Below are 26,015 nucleotides of genomic sequence, written 5' to 3' on the forward strand. Positions count from 1 at the left end.
ATGCACCGGGAAGTTCTACGTTGATTTTGAGGGCTCGCCCAAAGCTCTTTTGCTTTCTTGCAAGTAGTCGCTGGGGGTGTCATGCCTGCTCCTGCCTCCCTGAACACTCATGCTTACTATGTGAAATTAAACTATCACCTGGATTCTACTTTTCTCTCTTTAAACTTTGCAAAATTGTAGCGGATCACGTGTGAGCATCTTTTCTTCTCTGAACTCTAGTCACACCAAGCATTCAGTTATTTCCGAGTTTCCCAGTCATGTCACTTAAACTAGAGTAAGCTGTTGACGTACAACTTTTGGCAAAATGCGGCTAGAGCAAAACTTGTGCGCCTGATTAATCAGAAGAAATGGGCACATTTGAATTTGCCAGCAAGGTGAAGCGTGTGTGTGATCAAATGGAACTACATGTTAGTGGCCGGTAGCTGGGAACACAACACTCTATGTTTAGGGTGACCACATTCCTGGAGGCTGAAAACGGGACACACACGTGGGGGGAGGGGAGGGGAGGGGAGGGGAGGGGAGGGGAGCGTGCAAAAGACAAAAATTTGAGAATGGGAGAGGGGTTGAGATTGGGTGTATTTCGCCGACGATTTGATTTTTAAGCACGACTTTATTCTGCAAGACTCGGTTGTAAAACACTCCGCACTGGTGCGGAAAGTTCGGCCACACAAGTACCATTGCATGCAATGTTGACAGCGGGTTGATGTCCATGTCGAGTTTACAAGAAAAAAAAAAGCGCTGCAGCAGAGGAAAACACGGCCAGTTCTGCAACACAAGAAATCTCAGCGCAGCGTACGTCCCCTGTTTTTATCTCTTTGAACACTTGCACATATCTCTCAATGACTAAAACACCAGAAGAGTTTCAATATTCTAGTGTCTTTTCAATGCTATGCTTGACAATGGTGCAGTGTTGAAATAATGCCACTTCAAAGTCTGGCAAAAAACTTCAAAGCGTTCTTCGGTAAGGATGGATCTAACTTGTACTCTCTTGGTAAATATTTCGAAGCACTAGTGTCATATTTGTAAAATACACTTGTAGGGGAGGTGGCACACTTTTGCTTTCATCAACTTGCTTTTTACCAATTTTGCAACTGTGCAGTCCTTCGAAAATGGGACATGATTGTTTATTAGGACAAAAAGACGGGACGCAGAAGCGGACCTCAAAAACAGGACTGTCCCAGCCAGACAAGACGTCTGGTCACCCTATCTATGTTGCATAGAGAGTTGACTTGGACGAGGCTATAGCATTGTGGTGCAATATTTACGCTCAGTGACGTCAAGGCAAACATTGTTGATCATTGACAAATATTTGCACTCAGCATGACGGTGCGAATCATAAGGCTGCCTGCCTCGCAGGAAAGCAAGCCCAGGATGAATACTTTGTGTCACTGTTGCCTACAAGAGGGTCACAACATGGTCCCGCGGTCGTTGACATTTTGAATGGAGTCTTCGATTGGTGATCGTTTCTTCGAACCAGTCCAAATCTCGTGCACCTTTAACCGTAACATTGGTCCATGCTGCATGCCTATTCCGTGTGGAATCTAGAGCTGCCCGCATCCAAATGGGCAGTGTCCTGCATCCTGCCGGGCTTGCATGTGCAGTACATGAATTCTGTGCAGTTTGGTTGGCATGTTCCCATGTGTAATGGGGCTGTGATTGATAGTACAGTTGCATGTAACGTGTGAGTGGAGCCCGAGCACAATAAAAATGCACTGAAGGCTAAGCTCTTTGTAGTATAAAAGGCTGCGGAGAGTTTTGGATCGTGGTCGAAGCAGCCACGTGTACAGGTGATCATGTAGATACCGCTGATGTAGAATATCATACTCACTTTTAAATGGCGTGAAGTTATTCACTCGGTTTGCATTTGACCCCTGTCTTAGGAAGGGAAGAGGGATAGCAGTCATCTCAGACAAAATGGGAGAGTGGGCGGGTCACTTGTATTTAGGGATCGTAACGGCTGTTTGCAGCGCTGCAGTTTCTATTTTAGGCACCAAGTGCCAACGTGGGCGCAATTTTATTGGCCATTCTCAGCATGCTTTTGACGTCCGTTGTGAGGGCATGAAACAAACAACAAAAAAGCGGACGTCGATCTGATGATCTCGAGGAGGATGGCACACAGCAACCTGTGTATTGGCTCCTGCTGCTGGAATTTTGTGGCCTAGATATGTATGGGCAGCAGAGGCCACGGCCGACACTGGAAGCAAGCACTACGAGACCTGCATCGAGCAGCGTTTCAGTTTCAAAGTCTCCTGTGCTGAATGTTGCACGCACAGCTAGCCTTGCAGTGTTGAGACAAACGCTGTGGTGAGTTGCACGTATTGAAACTCTGGAGCAGATGTTAGGACAGGACGAAAGTGTTTACCCCAACCTTTTTTACTTCCCCTTTTGCCTATGCCATTTCAACAGATAAAGACATTGCAGAATTGGCCATCGGCTTGTGTATAAAAGGAGGGACGTCATTAAGATGTGGAACGAAGCACGTGAAACGCAACATTTCTGTCGCCAATAAGAAGGCCCCGACTCAAATACTGCATAGTGCACCTTAGAATTTTGCTGATAATTCTTACTGAATATACCCTTTTAAATCATATTAAGAAAGCCATCCACTTTTACGCTCAACGAATGTTTTCCAATCCAGCATTTAAACTTGGGCAGACCAAGCCATTGCTAATGCTGTATGTGTGGCATGAAGCAGCCCTGCTAATGCATACCAATTTGCCCTTAAAGTAGGGGTACGTTCTCGTCATCCTGTCCTGCTGAAAACAAGAAAGAGGCATTGTAGTGGAAAAATTCAGGTGTGATCTCTGCCACGGCGGCTGCTTTTCTGGTGGAAGCGAAAAACAAAAATGGCTGTGTCTGGGGATTTTCCCCCTGCTGGTTTGAATTGATCAGTAGCCCTGCACTATTGCAAATGTCGTGACCAGGTGCAGCACTGATGCGTAAAACTCAATTTTTTCATTTTCTTGACCCCTCGATAAAGTGTGGTGTAGCCTAAGGCTGCACATCCATTGATTGTTGCTTTCTGGAAAGTGTCTGCTTATTTATCATCCATTTGCATTGCGGAATGGCTAAAGGCCAGCTTGTGTGCCAGGTGATCTACTTAAACCCATTTTAGTTTCATTGCCTGTTGAAACAGCCAGCCAGAATATTCCAAGAGCTAAAATGTGAGACGAGTGAAACCAAGAAGCTAGCATGGTGCTTATATATTATGTTATTGTTTGGATAAAATGATTTTTTAATATATATCTGTTAGATGTTCAGGCCAGAAGGAAAAATGAAACTTGGGTTTAGGTTTAAATGACACCGCTTATTCTTGTTCCACACGCACAATTGCGGCTTGGAACGTTTGGGTTTTCTCTTTTGCCTTGGGATCTCTTACTTGCAGGATTGTCGAGTACATTCTTGGCTTCAAGATTTTAATGTTGCGGTAATGTTTTTAGCAGCTTATTCAAAGAAGGGTGTTGGTTGTTTAACCTCTATATCCTGTAGTAGCACGCAACTTGCGTCGAAGAATTGGGCACTTGTGACTCTCTCTTTCTCCAATTGCTTGTTGCTTGGGTCTCTACGAAATAGGAACCGTGGTAAGTAATAGCTCCTTAAATAGCTTTTCGGGCCTGACCATTATGAGTGAAATTTTTCACCTATGGTAAATACGGGCACTTTTTTGTTGAACAGGATGCACAGACCTGTGCCATGACTAGTGTAGCATACCTAGACTACAAGGACTAGAAATGGACAGGTTGCACATGTGCTTGGCCTTATATGTTTTGTGCCATTTGCAGTTGCGAAACTGTACCAGTGGTTTTTTCTACTACTGCCGTGGTATCGTTTGTTGTAAATGTGCAGTTTCCTGTTTCAATGCCGATTGTTGAGAAGACTGTAAACCTTGTTTTCAGATCTGCAGTTCAAGCCGTACCGCACTGATGAGTTCATTCACAAGCTCTACTATGAGACAGCTCGTTTTACTGCTTTTGGCTCTCAGTGGGTGGTGAAGGCCCGCGTGAACGACAACCAACGGGACCCGACACAGTCATGCGAGCGCACTCTCAGCTACCATCTTGTGCTCAAGAGCAAGGCTTCGAAGTGAGTGCCTCGTATAAACTAGGCCAACAGAAAAAAAAAGGGGGGGTGGGGACAGTGGTGTTCACTAAATACCGACCTCACTCTGTGGATAGAGATGCATTCCTGAAGCCTATGCTAAAGCAAGCTGCAGAAAGTGGTGCCACTTTTATTTCAAGTGTATATGTAATGCAACAGTATGTGAGGGGTGTATTAATCTCCACAGATTTACCTGAATTGTGTGTGTCCAGTTCAATTGGCAGTGTTTGGACAGTGTCCAGTTCACCCTCCTTAAAGAGATCTTTAAACACATTTTGAACATAGTGGATAAACTTGCACAATCATGAGGTTGCATGATTGTGCAAGTTTATTGCACACCTGAATCGAATATCACTTTTTTTGTGAACAGTGGAAGGCTCGTAGTTATTCTGCAAATTTGCAACCTCTCTTCTGTGCTTATTTCGAGCCTCTGCAATCTTTTAGGCTGCTTTTATACGTTGCAGAGCAGAGGCCCCTGCAATGTTGTCGTACACTCAGGCAGCGTGCAAACATCATTCTGGTATCGTCTGCCCTCTTTCGATGCTGAGATGCTGCAACGCACTTGCGCTCTGTGTTAATATAAATTTTATCTTTTCTGGAAAGTTATTTTTTCATGGGCATCTTTGCAACACGTGCATGCACCCTGTGGAAGGGAATTGTGTAGGCTGCTGGGATCTGCAGCTCTTTGGCCTGTCAGTTTCATGTATTCAACAATCTCAATCAAAATTACTGAGTACCCTGGCTTTCAACCACTAATTGTACTTCCCCGTGAGTGCAAAAGGGCTTAACACAGGCAGATTATTTTATTTATTTATTTATTTATTTATTTATTTATAGATAATGTCAGCCCAGTTTTGGGCTATTACAGGAGTGGAAGGCCAGATCTACAAAGACTCAGAACTGCTGCTGGCTGCTGCCTTCACTTTCTCTCTGCATACCTGCTGCACATTTCAGAGACTTGGCATGTTTGCTCTGCTGATGGAAGCATTAATTGTGGCAGCAGCAAGCTCAGACTCCACTTGATTGAACCACAGGACCACCAAAGTTTGACCCAAGTTCTCTCAACAAGCATATGCTGTTTTTTGTTGCGTTAAAGATTCTGCCGAAATTGGCAGAACTTGTAACACTGTGAGCACAATGGCTGTGCAAGATCCTCCCCCCTTAACTCTTTCGCTACCGCAGAAAATTGACCAATTTTTAGGGGTCCAAGAAAACATTTTTTTTTCCCGCTAAAAAATTATTTAGGCACTAATTGCAGGAGCACAAAATGCAGATTATTTAACAGCCTTTCCAATAACACCAGTTTTTTAAAGGTTTTCATATATCATAGTTGTGAAAAAAATATCAAAATCAAAATTTTTGTCAAGTTGTCAAAAAATATGATAAAAAAGGAGTTGTGTATATCAAACCACCGGTAGTAGAAAAAAATTAGAATATACATTTTGTAGGGAAACATTTCAAAAACACACCCTAAAAAAAATGTCCACTTGCGCGGAACAGTTTTTCAGATATAAAAAAAAAATGTTAGCACGCCCGGTGCTCGTGTCATGCGGTGAAGCCCAACCTCTAATTCAAAATGTGCAATTTCGGGTGGTTCCCTGGAATAAATCTGGCGGTTTGTCATTATCAGAGGCACCAATTTGCCCCCACATAACGTAAAAACATCTTGTCAATGGCTGACTTTGCATTTACAGCGAGCACAATATTTGGGACAAGCACGCGATGCGGAAAAAAACATGCATGAAGTTGAAAACGGAACGCCGTGGCTGATGCTTGTTGTCGTTCACGGTCAGTTATCTCTCAAAACATAAAGCTGAGCTTTATTATCATCTTCTTACTCGCAATTGTAGCCTTGCTCGCAAAAATGAGGTATGATGTGCCAGAATCGTGCCCTGCGGTGTTTGACCGAATAGCAGCTGCGCGATAAAAAAGATCAGCACAACGAGCCTCCTCTATTGCAGCGCCACCTAACATTTTTCAAATGAAACAGTACAAAAACATATCAGAGACTCCGTCCGAATAGACAGTTCAACTAAGCAGCAACATTAGACACCCGGATATACCCTCGCATGGAAACGAAACTGGAAGGCGAACAGCTGGCAGTGTAAGGCCGGTTTGAAGCGCTGTCCCCGGCGGAACAGATATCTGGCGACTGGGTGTGACCTTTTGACTTGCATCTGAAGTTCTTATCGCAGAAATCGGGTTAGGGTGGGGGGAAATCAGGAGCGCCGTGCTTTGTTCGAGGATCAGTCGCGGACGCTTCAGGCGCCATGGCAGGTAGCCTTGAAGTTGGGTAACTGCGTAGTAGCGCTAAATATGAATTTCGCGATGCAGAAACGAAACCGAAACTGTTGTAAACTGTTTGAGAATGGTCCTGGGGTAAGTAGAACTACCACAGTACATAGAACAACGTGCGCAAAGGCAATAAAACTGCCTAAAATCATAAAGTAGCTTTACAACCAGGCACTGCTTGACATTTTCAGCCGATTTCTGGGATTATTACTGTCAGAGCGCGAACCTTACGATTGAAAATCATTTGCTAGTTCCCCATTCACGCCCTGATAGCAAAAAACAAGCACTGGTGCAGAGTAATTACGAGTTGCACGCATTCTTCGTTGGTAGCCATGACGCGCGATGACCACGCCCCTTTTCCACACCCAGGTGATTCAAAAGCGCGTCAAAAATCACGATGGCGTTGCAAAAATGAAAACAAAACTGATTTTGAAAGGCCATTTTCTGATCTAACTCCGAACAGCTTTACTTGTTCGAGAAACACCTGGAACGCTATGAAAAGGCGCTCCCAAAAGTATCGATCAAATTGATCGATTTTGATAGGCGCGGTAGCGAAAGAGTTAACAGTATTTAGCTTCTTGCATGCACGAGAGATATTGCCACCATACCATGGTAAAAATCATATTCTAAGCCGAAACTTGTGTGAAGTCTTTGCTCATGTGCGCAGTATTAGGCTGTTCATTGCACCAGGCAGGTACGATGTGACCTTCCGCAGCAATACTAACAATAGTAGAGAAAAGCAGTGAAAGATGCGCTCTTTTGACGTACAATAACTTCAATACTCCTCACTCGAACAAAATTCTCAGAGTATAAAAATCACTTTGATTCACTGTCGCTTCTAACCCACAATTAGACCTTTGATTGCACAAGTGTTTTCAATAACTGTAGAGTGTGCACATGTTTATTCAGTTGAAACAAGCTGTGTGAAGTAGGTAGCTAAAGCCCTCTGCACGGCCATGTTGCAGAGGTTTTCTTCTGGAGAAGCAATGACGAAACTGTTGCCAGCTGTGAGAATAGGTAGTTGTACTTAAGGCCGCCACTGGACCTCTAAAAATATTACCCACCGGGGCAAAGTCAAATATGAAATTTACTAGCGTACAGCTAATGGCGTCATCTTGATTTAAGAAGCTGCCTCTGTGGGAACTTATATTGACTGAGTGTTACCTTGTGACTCGCAGTTGGAGCCATTATTGTAAAAGTGTGGACATGTTAGAATCACTAATGGCGTGCTTTTTTTTAGCAGCAGTAGTATGTGAATAGGGCACCCTGGCAAATCGTCTTGGACTTAAACAACTTTGCGGGAGTGCAAAATAAAAAATTTTGCACTCACTGCAGAAACGAGTCCGAAACTGTTAACTTCTTGAAAATGGTACTAGTATTATTAAATAGTAGTATTTAAGGCTAGCACACGATCCCCAGTAATGCACACAGCGGCAGTAAAACTGCTTAGAGCCCCCACCACCCACTCCAAATAAAAACACAGATACTGGTCTATTTTCGGCCAATGTAACCCATTATCACTGTCGTAGTGTAAATATGGCAAGCAAATGAATGGCATCTCCCGATTCACCGTCTGTGCTCTGATCATAGAAATCGAATTCGGATGCACAGTAATGGTAAGCAGTATGGCATTTTTTTTTTTTTTTTTCCCCTCTCTCTGGAGGCATAGGCGAGCGATGCTTTCAGGAAATACAACTTTGTGCAAGCAATCACGTCTTTCCCACATAGGTGAAAATGAAAGCGATTCAAAAAGGGTGTTAGGTTGTTCCTCTTGTTTTTGAAACACCTTGGACATAAAAAACTCGGCATTGAAAAATTCGGCATCAATCAAAATGATTGATTTGAATAGAGTAGTAAAGCAGTTAACAGGTTTTAGGCCTTGTGCCAAGGGAAAACATACTATGAAAAAAAAAGTAAAAAAAGAAAGGGGGCACTTAGAGGAGCTTCGGGGATTTTTTTTGGCAGTGCATCAACACAGATGTCTTGTATTAATGAAACAGACACAAAATACTACTGTAAAGTTCTGAGGGAACGTTCTGTACAGAATATCGCCCAGTCCCCTTTTGGAGTGAAATATCTTGATTTAGTAAGGAACCCCAAGTGTCGCCCGCCCCCTAAAAATCGCCTTTGTTTCGAGAGGATGAAAAGTTTTCCAGGACGATAATCGTGTCTCAGCAAGAGTCTGGAAAATTAGGGTGGGGAGGTGTAGTAGGTGGAGACAACAAAATAGCGGAGAAATAAGGGGAAGGTAAGGGTGAAGTTGACGGTATGCACTGACAAAGACTGCTTGGGCGCCTGTCAAATGATACCATCATGGAATCCTTTCAGCATTGTGGCGTTTCCAATCCCCACTAGTTTCTAAGACTCTGGAGGTGGGGAATTCAGCCACTCCCTGACTTCTATAAGCAATGAAGCAACTATGAGACCCAAAGCTTGAGAAGTTTGATTGATGAGTGGGTGAAACACTGGAGCTCGTATTTGATACCGACAGCCTTATTGTCTTTCAGTGGGTTGAGCGATGACGAGTGAAGAAAACACGCAGATGTACCACTGGTGTGTAAATGCGGCAACTTTTATGTATGTTTTGGCACAATTGACCCAAAAGTTTCTCTTTGGGTGGTCCAAGTTAGCACAGATGTTACTTAAAAAAAAAAAAAGCCTACTTGTTGATTATTGATCGAAGGCATGGATTGTATGTGCGAAGTGTAATGATGTAACTAGGATTTTGCTACAGGGTAGGGGGGTTCTGACCTCAACACCCTTCCCCTTAAATTTGTATACATTACTGGTGAAGCAGTTAGGATTCTTGCAACATTCTAGCTGACATGTTGATGCAGATGCAGTCAAAAATGCCTGTTTCTTTTGATGTCACATTATATTAGTGCGTGCTACATTAACATAAAACTATTACTTAATAACTCAAATTCTTAGTACGTATTCTGTGCTGGATTTTTTGAGCCCATGTTACATTCTGTGGCTGTAGGTTTCCAACCTGTCACTTTTGGCTGTGGTATGATGCAAACCCAGCTGGTAAAAATAATGCCAGGTTGGTTAAAACCAAAAAACATCAGTTACTACATACTTTTAAAATTATTGTCTTGTGGCATGCACCATGTAGTGTGGCCTTTAAGGCATTTAACTAACTAGAAGTGGTTTATCAGTCTTGTGTAATATTTTTAAAATCTTACTTGATGCACATTTTATCAGAAAGCCCAGTTTCACCAGGAAGCCCCATGCTTCTGATTGCCTCATGCGGTTTGGGGTGCCACTAGGCTTAGGGTTTCTCACTTGTGGTGTGAATGTTAACCATTTTCTAACGCTCATGTTCTGAAAACATAGGAGCCCGCACACACATCTGGTGTCAACCTCTCATAGCCGTGAATGTGTACTTTATAGCCAGTCATAATAAATCTGCACTAAGAGAGTATGACTAGCCTTTTCCCAGATGCAATACCAGGCGTAGGTCCAAGTGTAGGTGCAGTAACAAGTAATCTGCTCAAAGAGTAAAAGTTTATGTAAAATTTGTCTTTGTTTTCACCTATGCAAGCATTGGTTTTTCTTTAACCGATAAGCACCACTTTTACGCTATCACCGAGAGTACAGACATACCCTGACTTTTGATAATAAAATTGACAAGCAAAAAAGTGAAAATTTTTCACAAATTTAGATACTGGAAAATCAAAAGCCTGCATATCTGAAACGTTGATGTTGATGCAGAAATGTATCAGCGTCAACGTAACCTGTTCATCACTCGTGTCTTTGGTAGTCTTCACTGCAGTTGTTGCATTGCTAGTTCTTTATTTGCTTTGCCATTAACAAACTAACATTTCGTACTGGTAAATTTAAAAACGGTCACTATTTTAAATACTGTGGTGTGAACCAGACAAAAATACACAATCCATTCTAACTATGTTGCAAAGGGTAATTCATCGAATGTGTAACGAAATTTCTAATGCTGGGTAAACTGAAAACTGAATGAAGAAAATTTCGCCTCCTGCTGTAGTCGATAAGATGAGATTCTTCTTATCCATCACGAGTTGGCTCACCCAAAGAAAGAGAGGTTACACAGCTCCTGCAATTTCTGCCCCACAACAAGCTTCAAAACGATAAGACTAATGTGCTGGGTTGGGGGGGTATCCCCCACTCAGATTTGTGGGGCGTGCCCATGACGGAGTGTACCTTGAAGTGGAAACACATGGGTGGATGAACGGATGCAGTTACACTGAGAATTGCATCATTAGGGTCCACACAAAACGATCTGCTTTAAAGGAGTGCTGACACAAAATATCTGAGTTTCGCTGAGCCCAAGGACAGGGGTTCGACTCCTGGCTGCCGCAGCCACTTTTCTGATGGAGGCACGAAGCAAAAATTCCCGTGTATTCGAGATTATGGCGCACATTAAAGATCCCCAGGTGGTCAAAATTAATCCAGCACCCTCTACTATGGCGCACCCTATAACCTGTGTAGTTTCGGCACGTTAAACCCCATAATCAATCAAAATATCTTGAGTTTTTTTCACTGCTATTGGTGCCTAAGGACCCAGTAATTATGGTGTGACACAGTAGATGGCTGATTGCAGTGTAAGCAAGCATGCACGGCCTCTTTTATTCGTGTTAGTTTCAGTTTTCACAATACCATGATGAGGTGGCCTTCCTGACCATGACTGGCTTTATAGATAGCAACCTGCCCATCGCTGCCGACGATAATGGGAGCCAGCGTGCCAAAAAATTGCCGTGTAGGGAAGGGGCACTCTGTCAGGTTGGGCTAAGTCTAATCCCCAAACTTCCTGGCTTCTCTTCACTCGCAGTGGGGCCTGCGACTGCTAGCATAAAATGTAGTGGTTGTACCAATCAATTCCGGTTCTACCTATCACTACCTATAATACCGCCGAGAAATGAGAATTCACGGTTAAGTCTAGCCCTATTTCTTAGCTATGCAAACACCAACGTACTCAAGTAACCAAACTGTGGCCATATGCGGCTGCTCGACTAGCGTTTTTTATTTTCAAGCACGTTTTTTACATTTAAACATGCAGAAATTTTGTCGACTTTGCTTTACATCGAGGAGCTTTCTTTCGACAGGAAGCTAGTCTATGCAAGGGCAAAAGTTCACAGGGGAGGCTGGAATTTCTATAAACATTTCTATAAGCATGTTTTTCAGCGAAGGGAGCACTGATCGACAGCAACATTTTCAGTGGCGCTGCGGCGTTTTTACCGTAACTGGAGCACCACGTTTGTAAAAGCTCCGTCGGGGTGGCTTACAAGCCCAACAAATGGCAAAGTATGGCAGCCGTCTTAGGACATTGCTTGCGGCGAGAACCACAGTTGCCTTCGGGATATCTTTTTTGAGCCACTGCCCCTGTACCTAAGTGATGGGAACCTGGTGAAAACAACTTGCCTTTCCCGAGTGCCTACCTGGCTTGCTCAGCTGCGTGCAACAAATACCATTGCGTAAGATATATTCACTGAAAGTACAATGCAAAAATATTGCATGATCTTTGAGCACATTTTTTCGTGAACGCGTTCCTTTTGGCTAGTTTTGTCACTGAGCCTAGCCTAGGTCGACTATAACCTGCAATCTTTATGATGCAACTGCGCAAACTTAGTGGGACGAGAGAGGACACAACACGAGCGCTTCTGTTCTGTCCTTCTCTCGCCCCGTTAAGTTTCTGCTGTCCCATCATAATGAATGTATGCCAACTAGCCCAGTTCTCAACCTTGTTATAACCTATAGCCTCGGAATCACACTCACTGCAGATACTTTTTCAAGAATTACTATTCGTGCTACTGCTACACTGCCTCAGAAGCTGAATGCCAAGATGGCATGGGAAATTTCTGACGCCTGCTAGTTTTTTTTGGTGCTTTACTTGTACTATGCGTCGTAAACCAATAGTAATTAACTGCGCACCAAGTGCTTCTTCCTGTTTTTTCTTTTTCTTTTGATGCACTTTATGAAGCAGCGTGCAAAGTGCTTCTTCCTGTTCATTTTGGTGTTGCATGTATTATGTATAGGAGAAAACGTGCTGAATTTTTCTTTTCATTTTAATCTTTCGGATGTATGCAATGTGTAAAATGTCATGGAACGCGTTAGCAACGGGAAGCAGCTGTGGGTAGTTTTTCGCGGACGATATTCGGGTGGGTGCTCGTTCAGTGGACGCTGTCTGGGTGTGCGCTTTTGCCAGCCTAGCCAAGTAACAATTTCGCGCTAAAATTCTTTATTTGAGCACACTACCGATCCCACAGAAGGTGTGAATCGGCAAAGGCAGAGCCCAATGGACTGAAAGACTAAATAACAACGATGGCAGGCCGAGCAAACAGGTATACGGCGGAGGAATGGGGATTAACAGCGTATGGGTTCGAGCTAGTTGGTAATCCATGGTAAGAATTTCAAGCGCGAGAATGCAGGCAGGGGACGAACGGGACAAAGACAAGCGCTAGTGGGGATTAAATGCAATGCCAGCTGGTGCAGTGGCGTCAGAAGAACTAAAAAAGAACCAAACAAGCAATAACAAATTCGGCACACGGAATCGACGAGCATGGGCAGGTCATTATCTATAAAGCCGATCGTGCTCTTGACATCAATCAGTTACTTGTGCCATGTGACTGTGAGCGGTGCATATGGTGATGGTGGCAACTGATGCAGGTACCTCCAGCTACGACTGGTCACTGCTGTCAGGAATGGACCTCTTGGTGAAAGGAAAGTTTAAAATGCGGAAAAAAAGCTGATAATGTGGGTGAAAATTGTGCTATAAATCCCCACCCATGCTGCAAGTGAAGGCAGCCATCAAATGTGGTAGCCTAAGCTTCCCTAGATGGAGGGATGTGGACCCAGCTGCTCTGAGAAATTGAAGCCACCACTGTAGGCGTGTCCCTCCCTGTTGGCACAAGTAGTTGGGCCCCACACACACAATGTGCCCTCACTGGTGCGCCATGTTGTGTGTCAGCAGTTTGGCTGCTGGGACCTCAACATGTCACACTCGTGCTTATGCTAAAAGGGGCTCTGTTCTCGGCTTTCGTGAATGCGTGAAGATTAAAAAAAAACCCTGTCACACAGGCACTTTCAATCCGGATTGAAGCGAAGCACGATTGACTTTTCAAGCACACTCGATGCACCATCGCTGCTACACGGCACATTTCAATCCCAATTGAGAAGTAGCACCGGTTGCACTCGCGTACGCCAGACGGCACCAAAAATGTACTTCGCAGCCGGCGTCTGGTAACTTTGCGTGGTCGTAGGTATATAGCTATATAAATGCTACCGCACGCATATTTGAGTCAAGTTATTTGATACAGTTTGTGGTGTTAGTTGAAGTTGTCAATTTCTGTGTCATTACTCAGCGAAAACGAGAGTATCACCGCTTTCGTCCGATCAAGCATGGAAACCTCAATCGCGCTTGGGGAACCAGGATTGAATTCGAGCGAGATCGGGCTCGATCGCGATTGAAACTGCCATGTAGCAGTGCCAGATCCGGATTGAGCTAGATCTGGATTGACTCAATCGCGATTGAAAGTGCCCGTGTGACAGGGGTATAAAATGTGATACTAAACGGTCAGAGTTCACACTTCCAGAAAGATATCTCCTCGTACACGGGAAGCAACCTGCATAGTTAGTTACTTCAGCTTAGAAATTTCAGGTCATTACTGCTTCAGAGTTAGCACAAGCTGCTTGCTCTTATTGGGGAATTTTACAAATTGTTACTCCTTTCATGAAAGTTCATAGATAGTTCTGCGTATTTGCAGAAATAAAGCTAAATGGTGGCAGCAAGCTATAGCACCCTCCACAGCACTGGCAGCAATGCATCAGGAGTGACAAAATTAAACGAATGACTGTGTGCTCATTTGCATGTTGCAAATTTAATTTACTACTTTGGGAGTTTAAAAAATAAACAAGAAATTTTTCTCATAGAAAGTTTATTGAAGTGAAACAGCCCAGGGAAAGTTGATCATTGAGTGGGGAGCTTCTGTGCATTAACTTTTATGGGTGACTGATAGGGAATTGGAAGTACTTTGTCGTAGCATAAATTTTGTTGAAGCAGCATTCATTATAGTGGGGTTCAACCGTTCGCATTTTTAACAAACGTGCAATCTGATTCGCCTCTGTTTCATGTGTGTTGAAATGTGTTGTGCCAAAACAATGTTTTCGTAATATGCGCTGCTGCAGGCACCAGGAGACACTCGCACTGACACCGAGACATTGGTAAAAATCGATGGGTAATAGCTGCTTGACGAAGCCAAGCAACTTCTGTTTTAATTCTGTCAGCAGAGATGCCACTAGGATTACTGCCTGTGCAGGAGCTACCTCATCGTTTATTCTCCTGCGCTGTATCAATCGCAGGATCATATGCACTTAAACTTATTTATGGGTGTGTCTATTTGCGTGAAAGTTTACACGAGCGAATTAGCTAGCAAGGCTCCTGCAGCAGCGCAGCCACTGGTGCCCGATCCCTCCTTTTGTGAGCCACATTCTTGACACATGTTGTGAAGCTTCACCACCCTTTGTCTGCCCCATTATCATTAGGTGGTGTGTTCCAACACAATGCGTGTCATCAGAGAGAGAGAGAGAGGCAAATGCAGTTGCGGACTTGGGTCAAAACAGTGCGTTTGATGTCATTTTTTTCTTGCAGCGACATCAAAGTTACATTTTCATGAGAAACCTTGGTTATAGTGTGTTCACACTTTGACTCAAACTGCCTAACAATGCACTGGCTGTGCTGAAGGGGGCCTAAAGCACTTATGCTGCAAGTTCAAATGAATGCTCTTGCACTTCCTTGTTATGGAAGAGTTCTTAGATTTGTTATGAGGACACCCAAGGAACTGGTGGCCGCAGTCCCTGTAGTAGGGGCCTCTTTTAATACGTACGCACAAGGACAAGCCAAATGACAGATATATTGTTTTGCAGTCGACGATTTTCCAAGGGCATAAAATGTGCTTATTGTGCACATACTGGAAGATGGGAGTGTACAGAGTGCTCTGGGCAGCTTCGCAGAACGATGTTTCACTGTTCACGAAGCAGCATTCAAAGAACACAGAATGTGACAACAGGTGTATTTGGAAGCATGCAAATTTCGTCCACTCTCTCTTCCTCAACCCACTCCTGAGGAGGGCCATATTGTTCTCTACGATCTGCTTGGCACTCAGTCTCTTGTGAAGAGGGGATGACCTGCCACCTCTGACGAGCTGGGTGCTGCGCCTGCTTGCGTAACAAACATGCTTATTGGCAGTCTAGTCTTGTTCATGGACTGCAATAGTCTGCAAGTTAGATTCAGACTAGTGCACTTTCCCGAAATTGCACAGGCTAGACTACAGAGCAGACTTATTGTAGACCATAGGGACAGCGCTTACCTAGCTGTGTACGGCAGGTGCCTCTAAAGAAGAGCGGGGATTTCACCGCAAAACTGCTTGTTGGCATCGCCGGCGTCGAGCAATCATTCATTTCGAACCATGATCGGAAAAATTGGAAAAATGGTGACTATCAGGCGGTGCATTTGAGTCCTGTCACGAATCCATTATAACAACCCACTATCATTGGTACGCCACCTTACACGGCCAGGCCGCTGGGCCTCGTGCCCCGAACGCTGTTGCAATTCATAACAGGGATTGCGAGTCGCTACAAGGTGTACGTGAAAAGGACCTGCAGGGTGCATACATTTACTCCTGAGGAGGCCAGACTAATGTTGTGCTGTCGGAGTGAGATTTCGCCTTGTTGCAGCCTGAGTCGTGCTTTTCATATTGCCGTGAATTAAACAGTTGTGAATAGGCTTTGGGTTCATCGTCGTAGACTCGGGTGCAACGAGCACTCCGGAGGGTGGCTGCCAGCTGCATTGCAACTTGCACCACCGAGAACAGCGACACAGTTGCAAGAACTATCTCTTACCGGCACACGCACTACACAATGAATACCATAGACTACAACCATGACGTGCATAAAGCACAGAACAGGGTATAACTCCCACTGCCGTGTCGGCAGCTCACTTAGCAAGGGTCAGCTGTAACCAATCACTTGGTAGAATACAGGCGAGCAAAACACTTTCACTCCTCAAGCAGAACACAATCACAGCACCAACACAAACAGCCAGGCTCCATAACCGCCACTTTTGAGGGGAGTAAAGGAAAGCCATGAAACTGTGCAGGGTCTCACCAAATATGTGGTTTTATTTAACACTCACCGGCAGAGCTATTGCAGGCTGTTAATGAATGTTCTGTTGTAATGTACAAGTTCGTTAGCATGCTGCAGCTCCATTATGAGCACCTGATTTTTGCGAGTTAATGGGCATGATTTTATGAAAAACACTTGCTCCGTTGTTTGTGTGTCGATTGGTGTAGCCGCTGCACCGACAGTTGACGTAGCAGACGATCTCTCACTCACACCGCGCTCAGTCGGGCTCGCACAATGAGCAGCCGACGATCATTCCTGTCCGTTCTTGTAGACGTGAAGGAGAAAAATGTGCTGCTACCCGGGAAAAACAAGTGTGAAGTGATCATCTGTTAGGGGCACACAGCGGAAGTAAAAAACTGTATTTGGCTGCAGCCTCAAAGTAGGTAGGCCTGGCGGCTTCTGGAGGCCATAGAGGTTCATACTAATATATACTAGAGGGAAATCTGGCGCTGCGATCTTGGGCCATCGTGGACGGCGCCATTGCATCTAGCAACATTCCTCACCTACTTGGCTTATCTAGCCATGTGGCTTCTTTTTTGTCTCAAAGCCAAAATCAACAAAAGAAGGGTACAAAAAAACAAATTTTTACCGTCCCTTCAAGTATGTCTTAACGGGAGTCTACTGTGTGTGTGTACGTGCGTGCGTGCGCTTTTTTTTGCTTTAGCCAGGCGCACATTACATTCTGTGATAAGTGATTTTGGCACTTTGGTTGCGGGCGGTTATGAAGGTTCAGAAGGCAGTCATTCTCCAAGATCAAGGCTCAGTGTCAATGGAAAAGATTTCAGCGAAAGCACAGAAACAGACAAAGCCTACGCTGGCAACAAGCACTTGCAAAAGCAGCATGCAGGAATTGCCCATCTCAACAAATCCCTGCTGTCCATTTTTCCCTACTCCTAACCTTTTTCACCAAAGTAGCCTGCTGTTAACTGACCCCAACTACTGGAATTGCTGCAAACCACTCTACTAAGGCCATGTGCTTATCAGCTCAGAAATACAGTTCAGGGTGTGGCTCCAATGTCTGGGGCGATTTTGTTCAGTGTGTACACAAAGAATGCTTTTAGACCTTCGCAGGTGATTTTCAAGGAGATTTTCGGACTCTCTGATGCAAGCAATAATTAAAACAAGCACAAAGCTTCAGATGCCGGTCTTGTTTACCTTAACTCGTGGGTTACACTGTCAGGCACTTAGGATTTTGTTGTACTGGACAGGCATTCAGGTGCTGTTTTGCCAAAACCCTGTTGGAACTGCTACTTCCAACTGGGGGCTTCCATTCTGTGTGTCAGGGCGTTTGATTAGGGAGTTCAAAGTCTGTGCGACAGCTAATGAGAGGGCATGCGTGTCTTGTCACCCAGTGCCATGGGCATCCACTACATGGTCCTCAAGGGCCCTTTCGGGGACCTGAAGGTGAACCCGCGGCTGTACCAGCACGAATTCACGGAGACTGCCATGGAGAGCCCCTACCAGCCGCTGCCCCTGTTGGATTCGGCCCAGTGCAACAAGCTCCTCGCTGCTAAGGCCTTCAACTTTCGCCTCATCATGTTCCATGTCACCAAGTGATGCAGACGCTCGCTGTCCACGTGCACGACACGCTGTACATTTGCCTCCTTCCTTCATTAAACCCTCCCTCTTGCATACCAGTTCCTTGTTGGCCAAAGCTTAGAGCCATGTCCCAGTTTTATGTACACACACCAGTATGTCTACCGTCTTGTCCACTGTGTTTTTCTTCAGGGCCAGTTGGTGGTCCTCGAAAGTTTTGCATGCTACTCATTATTTAAAAGAAGCTGGCTGCTATATTTTCTTTTTCACGGGAGGACCGAACCATTGCGAGCCTTGTCGGAAAAGCCACACTAAAGGGAAGAAGTTCTGTAATTACAGGATGCCTGGACAACAAATGTGGCACACTTGGTGGGAATGGCTTTTGTGTCGACTAAAAAATGAACACACTGGTGTTGCCTCGCCAGAATTGTTCCATGCTACGATTTACTACTTTACAAAATGTGAGAGCTGATTGGCCGGGCTGACTTTTAAAGTTGATAATCAGTTGTTGCTAGATAACCACTGTGTTGCTCACAATTTGAGATGTAAATTTCTACAGAAAAGAAGAGGCGGGGAGAGCAGTATTTACATTCACTGTTGGAAGTTGTCCTGTGTTATATGTATTTCAAGAACACCATAGAATGTCACTGTTTAGTTAAGAACTCAAGTTTCTCCTTTTAAGGTGAGCAGACTCTTATAGTGCTTTATTTGGAGTACAGATGGTGCCCTACTTTGTTCTTATGCGTGCATGTTAATTTTAATTCAAAATAATTGCTGTTGAATTCTGTACAGAAGACAAATAAAAGCAGTGCAAGGAAATCGAATTGATGCTTTTATGGCGTGTGTTGAACTCAAGGAACGTAGAGCAAGGTTTGCATAAAACTGTTTATGGTTTACTAGCTTTACAATTCACTGTGCACCACAACAGTGTTGCAGGAGACAAAATATTATCGCAGAATCAGCAGCACAAGACACCGCTACCATACCACTTAGCGCAGCCTGCTGACAAAAGTGCCTACAATACACGATAAAATATTTTTGTGAATGACTGCGTTGGTATACTCTGCAGGCAAGTAGTACCCAAAGAAAACAATTGCAAGGAAAGGTTTTACACGGCTATTAGCGCTATACAAAATAACACACAAGCTCAACGATCCCTTCTGTATTTGTAGTGCTCAAAGTATGCATACTGGCAAAATAATTCTGCTGCTGCAGGAAAGTTCACGGAGCACTCGTTTCAATCGAGGCCAGCTGTGGGCAACCCACAAAATGAAGCTCTGTAAAAAGTCTTATCACAACAGCACCAGAGTTCATCACAGCATTTCAGTTGGTCGCAGCTGCGCATCAACAGTCGACGCCTCTGCCAAGGCCACTCCAGTGGTCCGGCACGCACAGAAAGTACTTGTCCATAGCCTCGCAGAAGCGAACTCTGTACAGGTTGGGCCAGACGATTGTGGGCAGCTTCCCGTGGCCCCTCAGGGTCACTGTCGACTTCACCACCATCTCGAGCTTCTTATCCCAGGTGAAGGTCCGTATGTAGTCGATTATGCCAACCACCAGCTCTTTTCGGTCATTGTCGAAGCCGACCAGCAGCGAGTAGTCCATGACCGAATTGTCGGACAAGAAGTTGGCATCGTTTCGGATGGCCAGCGACAGGACGGTCTTGGAGTGGGGCCTCACGTACAGGGGCGAGTCGCACGTTGTCTTCAGCAGGTTTTCGTCCAGGAGGACCACATCGCCTTCCGTCTGGGAGCGCGTGTTGACCAGCCGGTTCCGCACAGAGCCTTTCAGGTCGAACTTCTGGGCGATGTTGCGCTTGTAGAAGAGGTTCTCCATGACAAGAAGGTCAAGCTTAGAGGCGGCATTGGTGGCAGAGTTCTTGTACCCAATGCGGAAGACTCCAACAATCTTGGCCAAGACAGTTGGCTGCCTGTCTGTACAGGCACTGCTCACATACTGGAAGTAGAGAGGCGCAAATTCGAGAAACGACTGCACCTCGTAGCGGGACATTTGTTTCAGAATGAAGCGGTCGTCGTGCGTTTTGCAAAACGAGGAGCCAGACTTTCCACCCTGCGCACTCCAGGACACGCACCGAGAAAGTGAATGAACGAAGCGGTCTTCACCATGAGGGAAAATGAGACAGCGCAACTTTCGGAACTGTTCGGCAAAAAATATCCGACAGTAGAACTGAGACGTTGCATCACTGAATTGGGTTTCAATGTGCATGTTGGGATTCTTGAGGCCTGTTCGCTTGTCAGTTTCCTGGCTGCTACAAAGAGCCAAGTCGTTAAAATCCACCATTGGATTCTCTGCGGGTAGCTTAGCAGTTGGACTAGGCTGCAACTGGCTCAGAGCTGTGGTCAGGGTAGACTGCAGTTCCGAAAGTTTCTGTTCATAATCCTGAGAAGCGAGTGCATGGGCAATTATTGAGCTAGGCTCCTGGTCATAAATGACAATGGGAATTCTAGCACCGTGTGACACATTAAAATGGTCTGATGCTGGAAAAGGACTCTGGATTGGGTTGCTTCCAGAGCTGGACAGAAGCTGGCTGATTATAGTTTTGACAGTCCCTCGTTTTTCTTGCTTTCCTCCCTGGGAGTCTTCATCTGCTTTTGAAGCCGCCGACAGTTTCATCCGATTCTCCAGTAGGCGCTCAGCACCGTCCGAACGAGACCGCTCGTGGCTCCTCTGGGCTGCGGACTTTTTGGACTCTGTGCTGTCCTCCAACCCTTGCGGCTGGCAACAGCTGTCCTGCTTTGGTGTGCTCGACTCCTGGCCCATAAGGCCAGCAGAGATGCCCGGCGAAGCACCATACAAGCAGCTTGAGACAGACGAGCTGCTACTTGACACTCGCAGTGCGCCAGACGGGGGGCTGAAGCTGTCGTCTGGAGGAGATGCCAGGCTGTCCTGCTGCATTTCCTTCTCACACTGCTGTAACTCAGGGCCAAAGTGGGCATCTGCAATGTCCGCATCGCCAGCAGAATCGCTGTCGCCCAGGCTGCTCGCTGTGTCTATGCTTTCGTTGAGCTCCTGTTTATGTGCTGAGTCATCCGACAAGGCGTCAGTGCCATGCACAGGTGTAGGCTTCTTCGCTTGGCTTGACTTGTTTAACAACTTCTCTTCCCGTTTCCTGACTGACTCAAAGTCTTGCAACCTCTTGTTCCAGCAGTTGACAGCATCCGCGATGTAGTGTTTCAGTGAAACAAGGCTGTCATTTATTTTCCACGTCAGTGAGCATGCCTCATTGAGCACACTTGTATCCAAAGTGGACGGGTCTTGTGACTGGCACATCTTGAGGTTTGGTGAAGTAAGCTGAAGCTGAATGTCTTCAATTTTCTCCTTGAATGCATTCTTCTCAGTCTGCTGCATTTCCATTAGGTCTGCGGCAAATTCTTCATACTTGGTTGCTTGCACCTGTGCTCTCAAAGAGCACAGTGTCTCAACAACAGTGTTGTATACCCAGTAGCCTTTCAGTGCCAAGTCTCGAATCTCATCCACCACTGCACTCACTTGAGGAATCTCGTCAACAATGGAGATGACAGGTGGAGGCAATGCCACTTCTCTCATTGCAATGGGCGAGTACTTGAACGATGCCACAATTTGTTGTGAAGCAAAGTATTGGTAGTGATCGTGATGCAAAGAGTGCTGGCACTGCTGATGCAAGCTCCTGCAGGTGTATGCATTGCCATGAAAGCGCAGCTCAAGGTACTTGGCAAAGGATAGGGACCAAGTCTCATCACTCATGGTGGTGAGTGGTGTCACAAAGCGACACTTGCGGCACCAGCTCCACATGAGAATTGCATTCTGGGCTGCCGTTGGTGGATTGTCCAAGTGGTGCAACAAGATTTGAATGCAGCCGTTCTCGTGGACAAACTTGCGTACATGCTCTAGCATGGGGGTGTCACAGGACGTGTTTGGACACGTGTAGGCTGATCGAAAGCAGTATCGCTCCAGGAAGCCACCGAGCGAAATGTCGTTACGACCATAGAAATCCATGCTGATCACCCATGGGTTAACACAGAAGTATGGTGCATTGCTCGAAGTTGGTGAATAGCTGCAGAAAAGCACAGCAACCCTTTGGTGGTTGTAGGGGCTGAGAGCATCGATCCTGCCATCCCAGAGGTGCTGCTCCGTGCTGACACCACTGGTCGGAGAGTGCCCTGGTGAGGACTCGGCCTTGCCCGAGTTGTGCTGACAGAGGCTCTGAATTCTTCCCCCACGTGCCCGAAAGTCTGCTAGCAGCGCTTCTGCTTCAGCCGATTCCCAAAGGGACGAGGAAAGCTTCTGGAATGTGAAGGGGTGGTATGGAAGAATAACCACCTTTTCCTGCATATTCTTGGCATTTAATGCACTCAGTGGTGAATCATCAGGCTCCATTTTCGTCCACACTTCTTCAGTGTCACAAGTTTTAGGAGACCAATAGATTTCATCAGAGAAAAACTTGCGCAGTTCACAGCGACGACCGGCCTCGGTCTTCAGGTACGGCAAGGTAAGCCTGATAAAGGGCGAACAACAAAGGATGGTCGAATCCAAAGCCAACTTGAATGAGTTACTGAGTGGCAGAACTTGTGTCTTCAAGGAAAGCCTGTGCTCTGTGAGTGCTGCATCATCTTCATCTGCATTCAGAAGTGTATGAAGTGGGTCGCTGAAATCTTCTACGCAGCTCATCTCCACTTTCTTGGTACTGTCTTCTGGTCCCACTGACACTTTTGGTTCCCCTACCTGCTCCACTGTTAGAGGGCCTTTGTCAGGAATAGTTGCATTCTCCTCCACCTCATTGTCCATGTCATCCTCAGCAATGTTGGACTGCACTGGTGGCTGAGCATGCTCATCTGTCAAAAAAGCAAACTCGAGTCGCCAGTTGAAAGCCACATACAACATGAAGCGAATTATGTTCTTGACTTTCTTCAGCTCTGGTCCTGATCCTCCTCTTAGTAGAATGGTGCATCCTAGCTTGCTCGAGCAGCCATCAAAGAACAGAAGTGTCTTAAATCTGTTTGAAGGGAGTACATATGTCTTGACAAAAAAGTTCTGGCACGAGCCTAGGTTGGGCTTTCGAAGCTGAGCGTCTATGGAACTGACTATGGCTGACTGGGTGCACCGTGACACCCGTTCCATAACGGAGGGCTTCACATTGATGGCAAGGGTCACATCCATTTGCAACAGCTTTTCTTGTGCCAGCCTGGACACGGTCTTTTCAACGAGAAGCAGATCCGGCTGAAAGACCTGTATCTTAGCTACAACATGCTTGAGGTACTCACATTCCTGCATAAGGATAGGATCAAGTGAAGAGAGCTTGTTCTCAACACGCTGATACACAATTGACGAGCCCACAAGAAGAATGCGTGGGTTTGTCAACTGCTGTCGCATCTTTTTGTGGACAACATTCTTAGTGCAAACGACACCACTTACCACAGCACATTCAGTCCGATTTCCTCCAGGAATCTTCTTTATGTGAACGTACTGCCGGATGTCCATGTCATCATTTAAATTCTTCACATCGGGAGTCACAGTGTTTGCAACTTTGTGCACAATTGGCAGAACTACCTCAGCCCAAGGCAACGGAAGCCCATCAGCAGCTAACAGCTGGTTCAGCAAATCTTTCTCGAGAATAGCGTAAGTCGAGCTTAGACTTTCCTTCACCTCCATGACCGTTGTTTCATCAAGCACCAACTTTTGCAGACCCAAGTTATGCATGCTTGTGCTTGCATACAGGGCTCCACTCACACAGTCGTCATTGATTGTGCGATTGCATATTTCAGAGTTTACGGCACTTCGATGCGAGTCCCAACGACTTCGCCGGGCATCCTCTGTCTCGTCTTCCTCAGGGGATACAGCCAGTGCATCTCGAGGCCTAGACACAGTTACTCTCGATTCCTTCAAGTCGAGATTGAGAAAAAATGTTGATGTAGATGCTGCAAGTCGCTTCTTTTCCTTGTACGGAATCGGGCTGTCCATGTGGCCTGCCGAGGCCTTGTCTGCCTCCAGGGTGTCGTCCATGAGAGAAAATGGGGAAAGATTTCCTGCAGGCTGAATCTCGGACACCCAGAGGGGATCCTGGTTCTCCTCCACAACTTCGTCAGGAGGGCTGCTGGGATGAATTGGCCCACCATCTGCCTGGGTGTCTGAGCCAGGCTTGTAGAGGGAGTAGGCGTCAATAAAGATGGGCTCGTGAGGTACCACAGGTTCGAGGAAATTGCTGTCAATCAGAGCCTGTCCAATGGAGGTCGCTTCTCCGCGTGAAGAGACTTTTCCCTGAGCCACAAGCCAGTCAACAAGCTCGTTGCCAACCACACAATTGCTGTACGAGTGAAGACGGTGCCGGTGGGTCTGGAACGAGACGCCGTGAGTTGGGTGCTGTATCTGGGACCACAGTTCGCGTATGAACATTTTGTCATAGACGGGAGTTCTGCCCGGCGAGGGGCTCTGAAAGCCGGCCGTGTCGGACGGGCTGTAGTCCTCCGTGTCGGCCTTGGGCACAACCAGGGCTTCCTCTCGAAATCCCAGGGAAGTCTTCCTCCGCCCCGACAAGCCCCACGTGCCCGCGTCGGGAGAAGTGCAGTCTTCCTCCTCCGCGCGTATCATGCCCAGTTTGTTCTGCAGGTCGGAAAGGACACCTCGCAAATCAGCGCTCAGGTCTAACGATTTGACGTATGACAGCACCACTTGGCAGCAGTACATGCAGACCCGCAAATCACCCCTATATCCAATTATTTTGCCAGGAATTTCGCGGTTGCAACAGCGGCTGCAGAAGATCTGGCCACAGATCCTGCAGTGGTGGCGCCGGCGGAACGTCGTGAACTTGTCGCCGCACTCGTAGCACTCTCTGCAGTTGCTGTCAGGCATCCAGTACTGCTTGAAATCTGCTTCCCTGTACGCATTCGGAGCAACGACACCGCGATCCATAATGTGCGCGATGCGACTCAACACACCAGAAAAACTGCGCGTGTACAGAACGTCCAGTTCTCCCCTGCTTTCGGGTGCCGCCGTTACTCGGGTATCGACCGACGATGGCACGGGGTGCGAGTCGGCAGTGAGCGTCGCACTTATCGGAGAGTTCTGTCCGGTCCTAGCACTGGGCGGTGACTGGGGCTCCACAACTTCATCCTCGGGAATGCTATGGCAAGCACTGTCGTCGGGCACAACTTCAGGTACAGCAGCATCTGTGGTCACGCCGCTTCGAGTTGCGCGAGAAAGCTTAAAGAAACGGCCCAATGAAAATCCACTAGCTTTTGCCTTCACGTCGGAGCTCAGAGGAGCGAACTCGGTGAGCGACGTGGGCGAGTCAAGTTTCTTCGCCCTGCGACGATATTCACTGGGCTCCATTTTGTACGCCCCGTTGACAGCAGGCCAGCTGTCTCCGTTGCTCAACTATGGCATAGCTTCAGGCTTGAACGAGACTGATGCGTCTTGCCGTGACTACTTTGCAGCCCAAACACCGGGCAAAACTAGATTTGATTACTTTTACAGCCATGACCGTATGAATGAAACAGTACCAACACCGCTTTCACAACCCGATCGCTTTACCCGTTTCTCCGCGCGAGGACGCCGCCGATGGGGCCGATGGGCCGATCTGAAGGCAAAGGCCAAACCGTAGCCCAAAGATCCAAAGTACGCTAAAGCCGATGCAGCGTCAAACAATGTCGTATACAGTATTATCGCAATCACTACATAGTTAAACACAAACTGAATTAGTAATTACTTCACTGTATAAAGCCATAAAGTTATAAATAATGTTTACTGACAAAAAAGGATCATTATCCTCATCATCATAAGACGACTGCAGCAGACGGCAGTATCGTCTGCTCAATCGTCGTGTGCTTCTGCTCACTCGGTGCAGTGCCTCTGCTCGGGAAATATGTTAAATGTCAGCGCAATTAGCTGTTTTTTACGCCACCCGTTTTAAGTAGCACCTCACATAGTTCAATGACGGT

The 26,015-nt window shown here is 46.2% G+C and overlaps 2 protein-coding genes across 4 annotated transcripts in view; one reads left to right on the forward strand and one right to left on the reverse strand.

Annotated features, from left to right (window-relative positions):
• LOC144155398 (zinc finger TRAF-type-containing protein 1 homolog) overlaps positions 1–18,905 on the forward strand; it is a 28,387-nt gene extending 9,482 nt beyond the window's left edge. For all 3 annotated transcript variants that reach the window (XM_077686793.1, XM_077686795.1, XM_077686794.1), the window contains exons 4-5: positions 3,897–4,083; positions 17,898–18,905. In XM_077686793.1, coding sequence (XP_077542919.1) covers positions 3,897–4,083; positions 17,898–18,102 — 392 coding nt within the window. In that variant the 3' untranslated portion in view covers positions 18,103–18,905. The remainder of the gene's footprint in view (positions 1–3,896; positions 4,084–17,897) is intronic.
• A 46-nt stretch (positions 18,906–18,951) lies between these two features.
• Fab1 (1-phosphatidylinositol 3-phosphate 5-kinase fab1) lies at positions 18,952–25,639 on the reverse strand. The gene has a single exon (XM_077686792.1). It carries the CDS (start codon positions 25,405–25,407, stop codon positions 19,426–19,428), a length of 5,982 nt encoding a protein of 1,993 aa, XP_077542918.1. The 5' UTR covers positions 25,408–25,639; the 3' UTR covers positions 18,952–19,425.
• Between the last annotated feature and the right edge of the window lie 376 nt (positions 25,640–26,015).

This window comes from Haemaphysalis longicornis, unplaced genomic scaffold (assembly GCF_048455015.1).
Source record: "Haemaphysalis longicornis isolate Haplotype H1 unplaced genomic scaffold, Haemaphysalis longicornis Haplotype H1 scaffold_1, whole genome shotgun sequence".
Lineage (NCBI taxonomy): Eukaryota > Metazoa > Arthropoda > Arachnida > Ixodida > Ixodidae > Haemaphysalis > Haemaphysalis longicornis.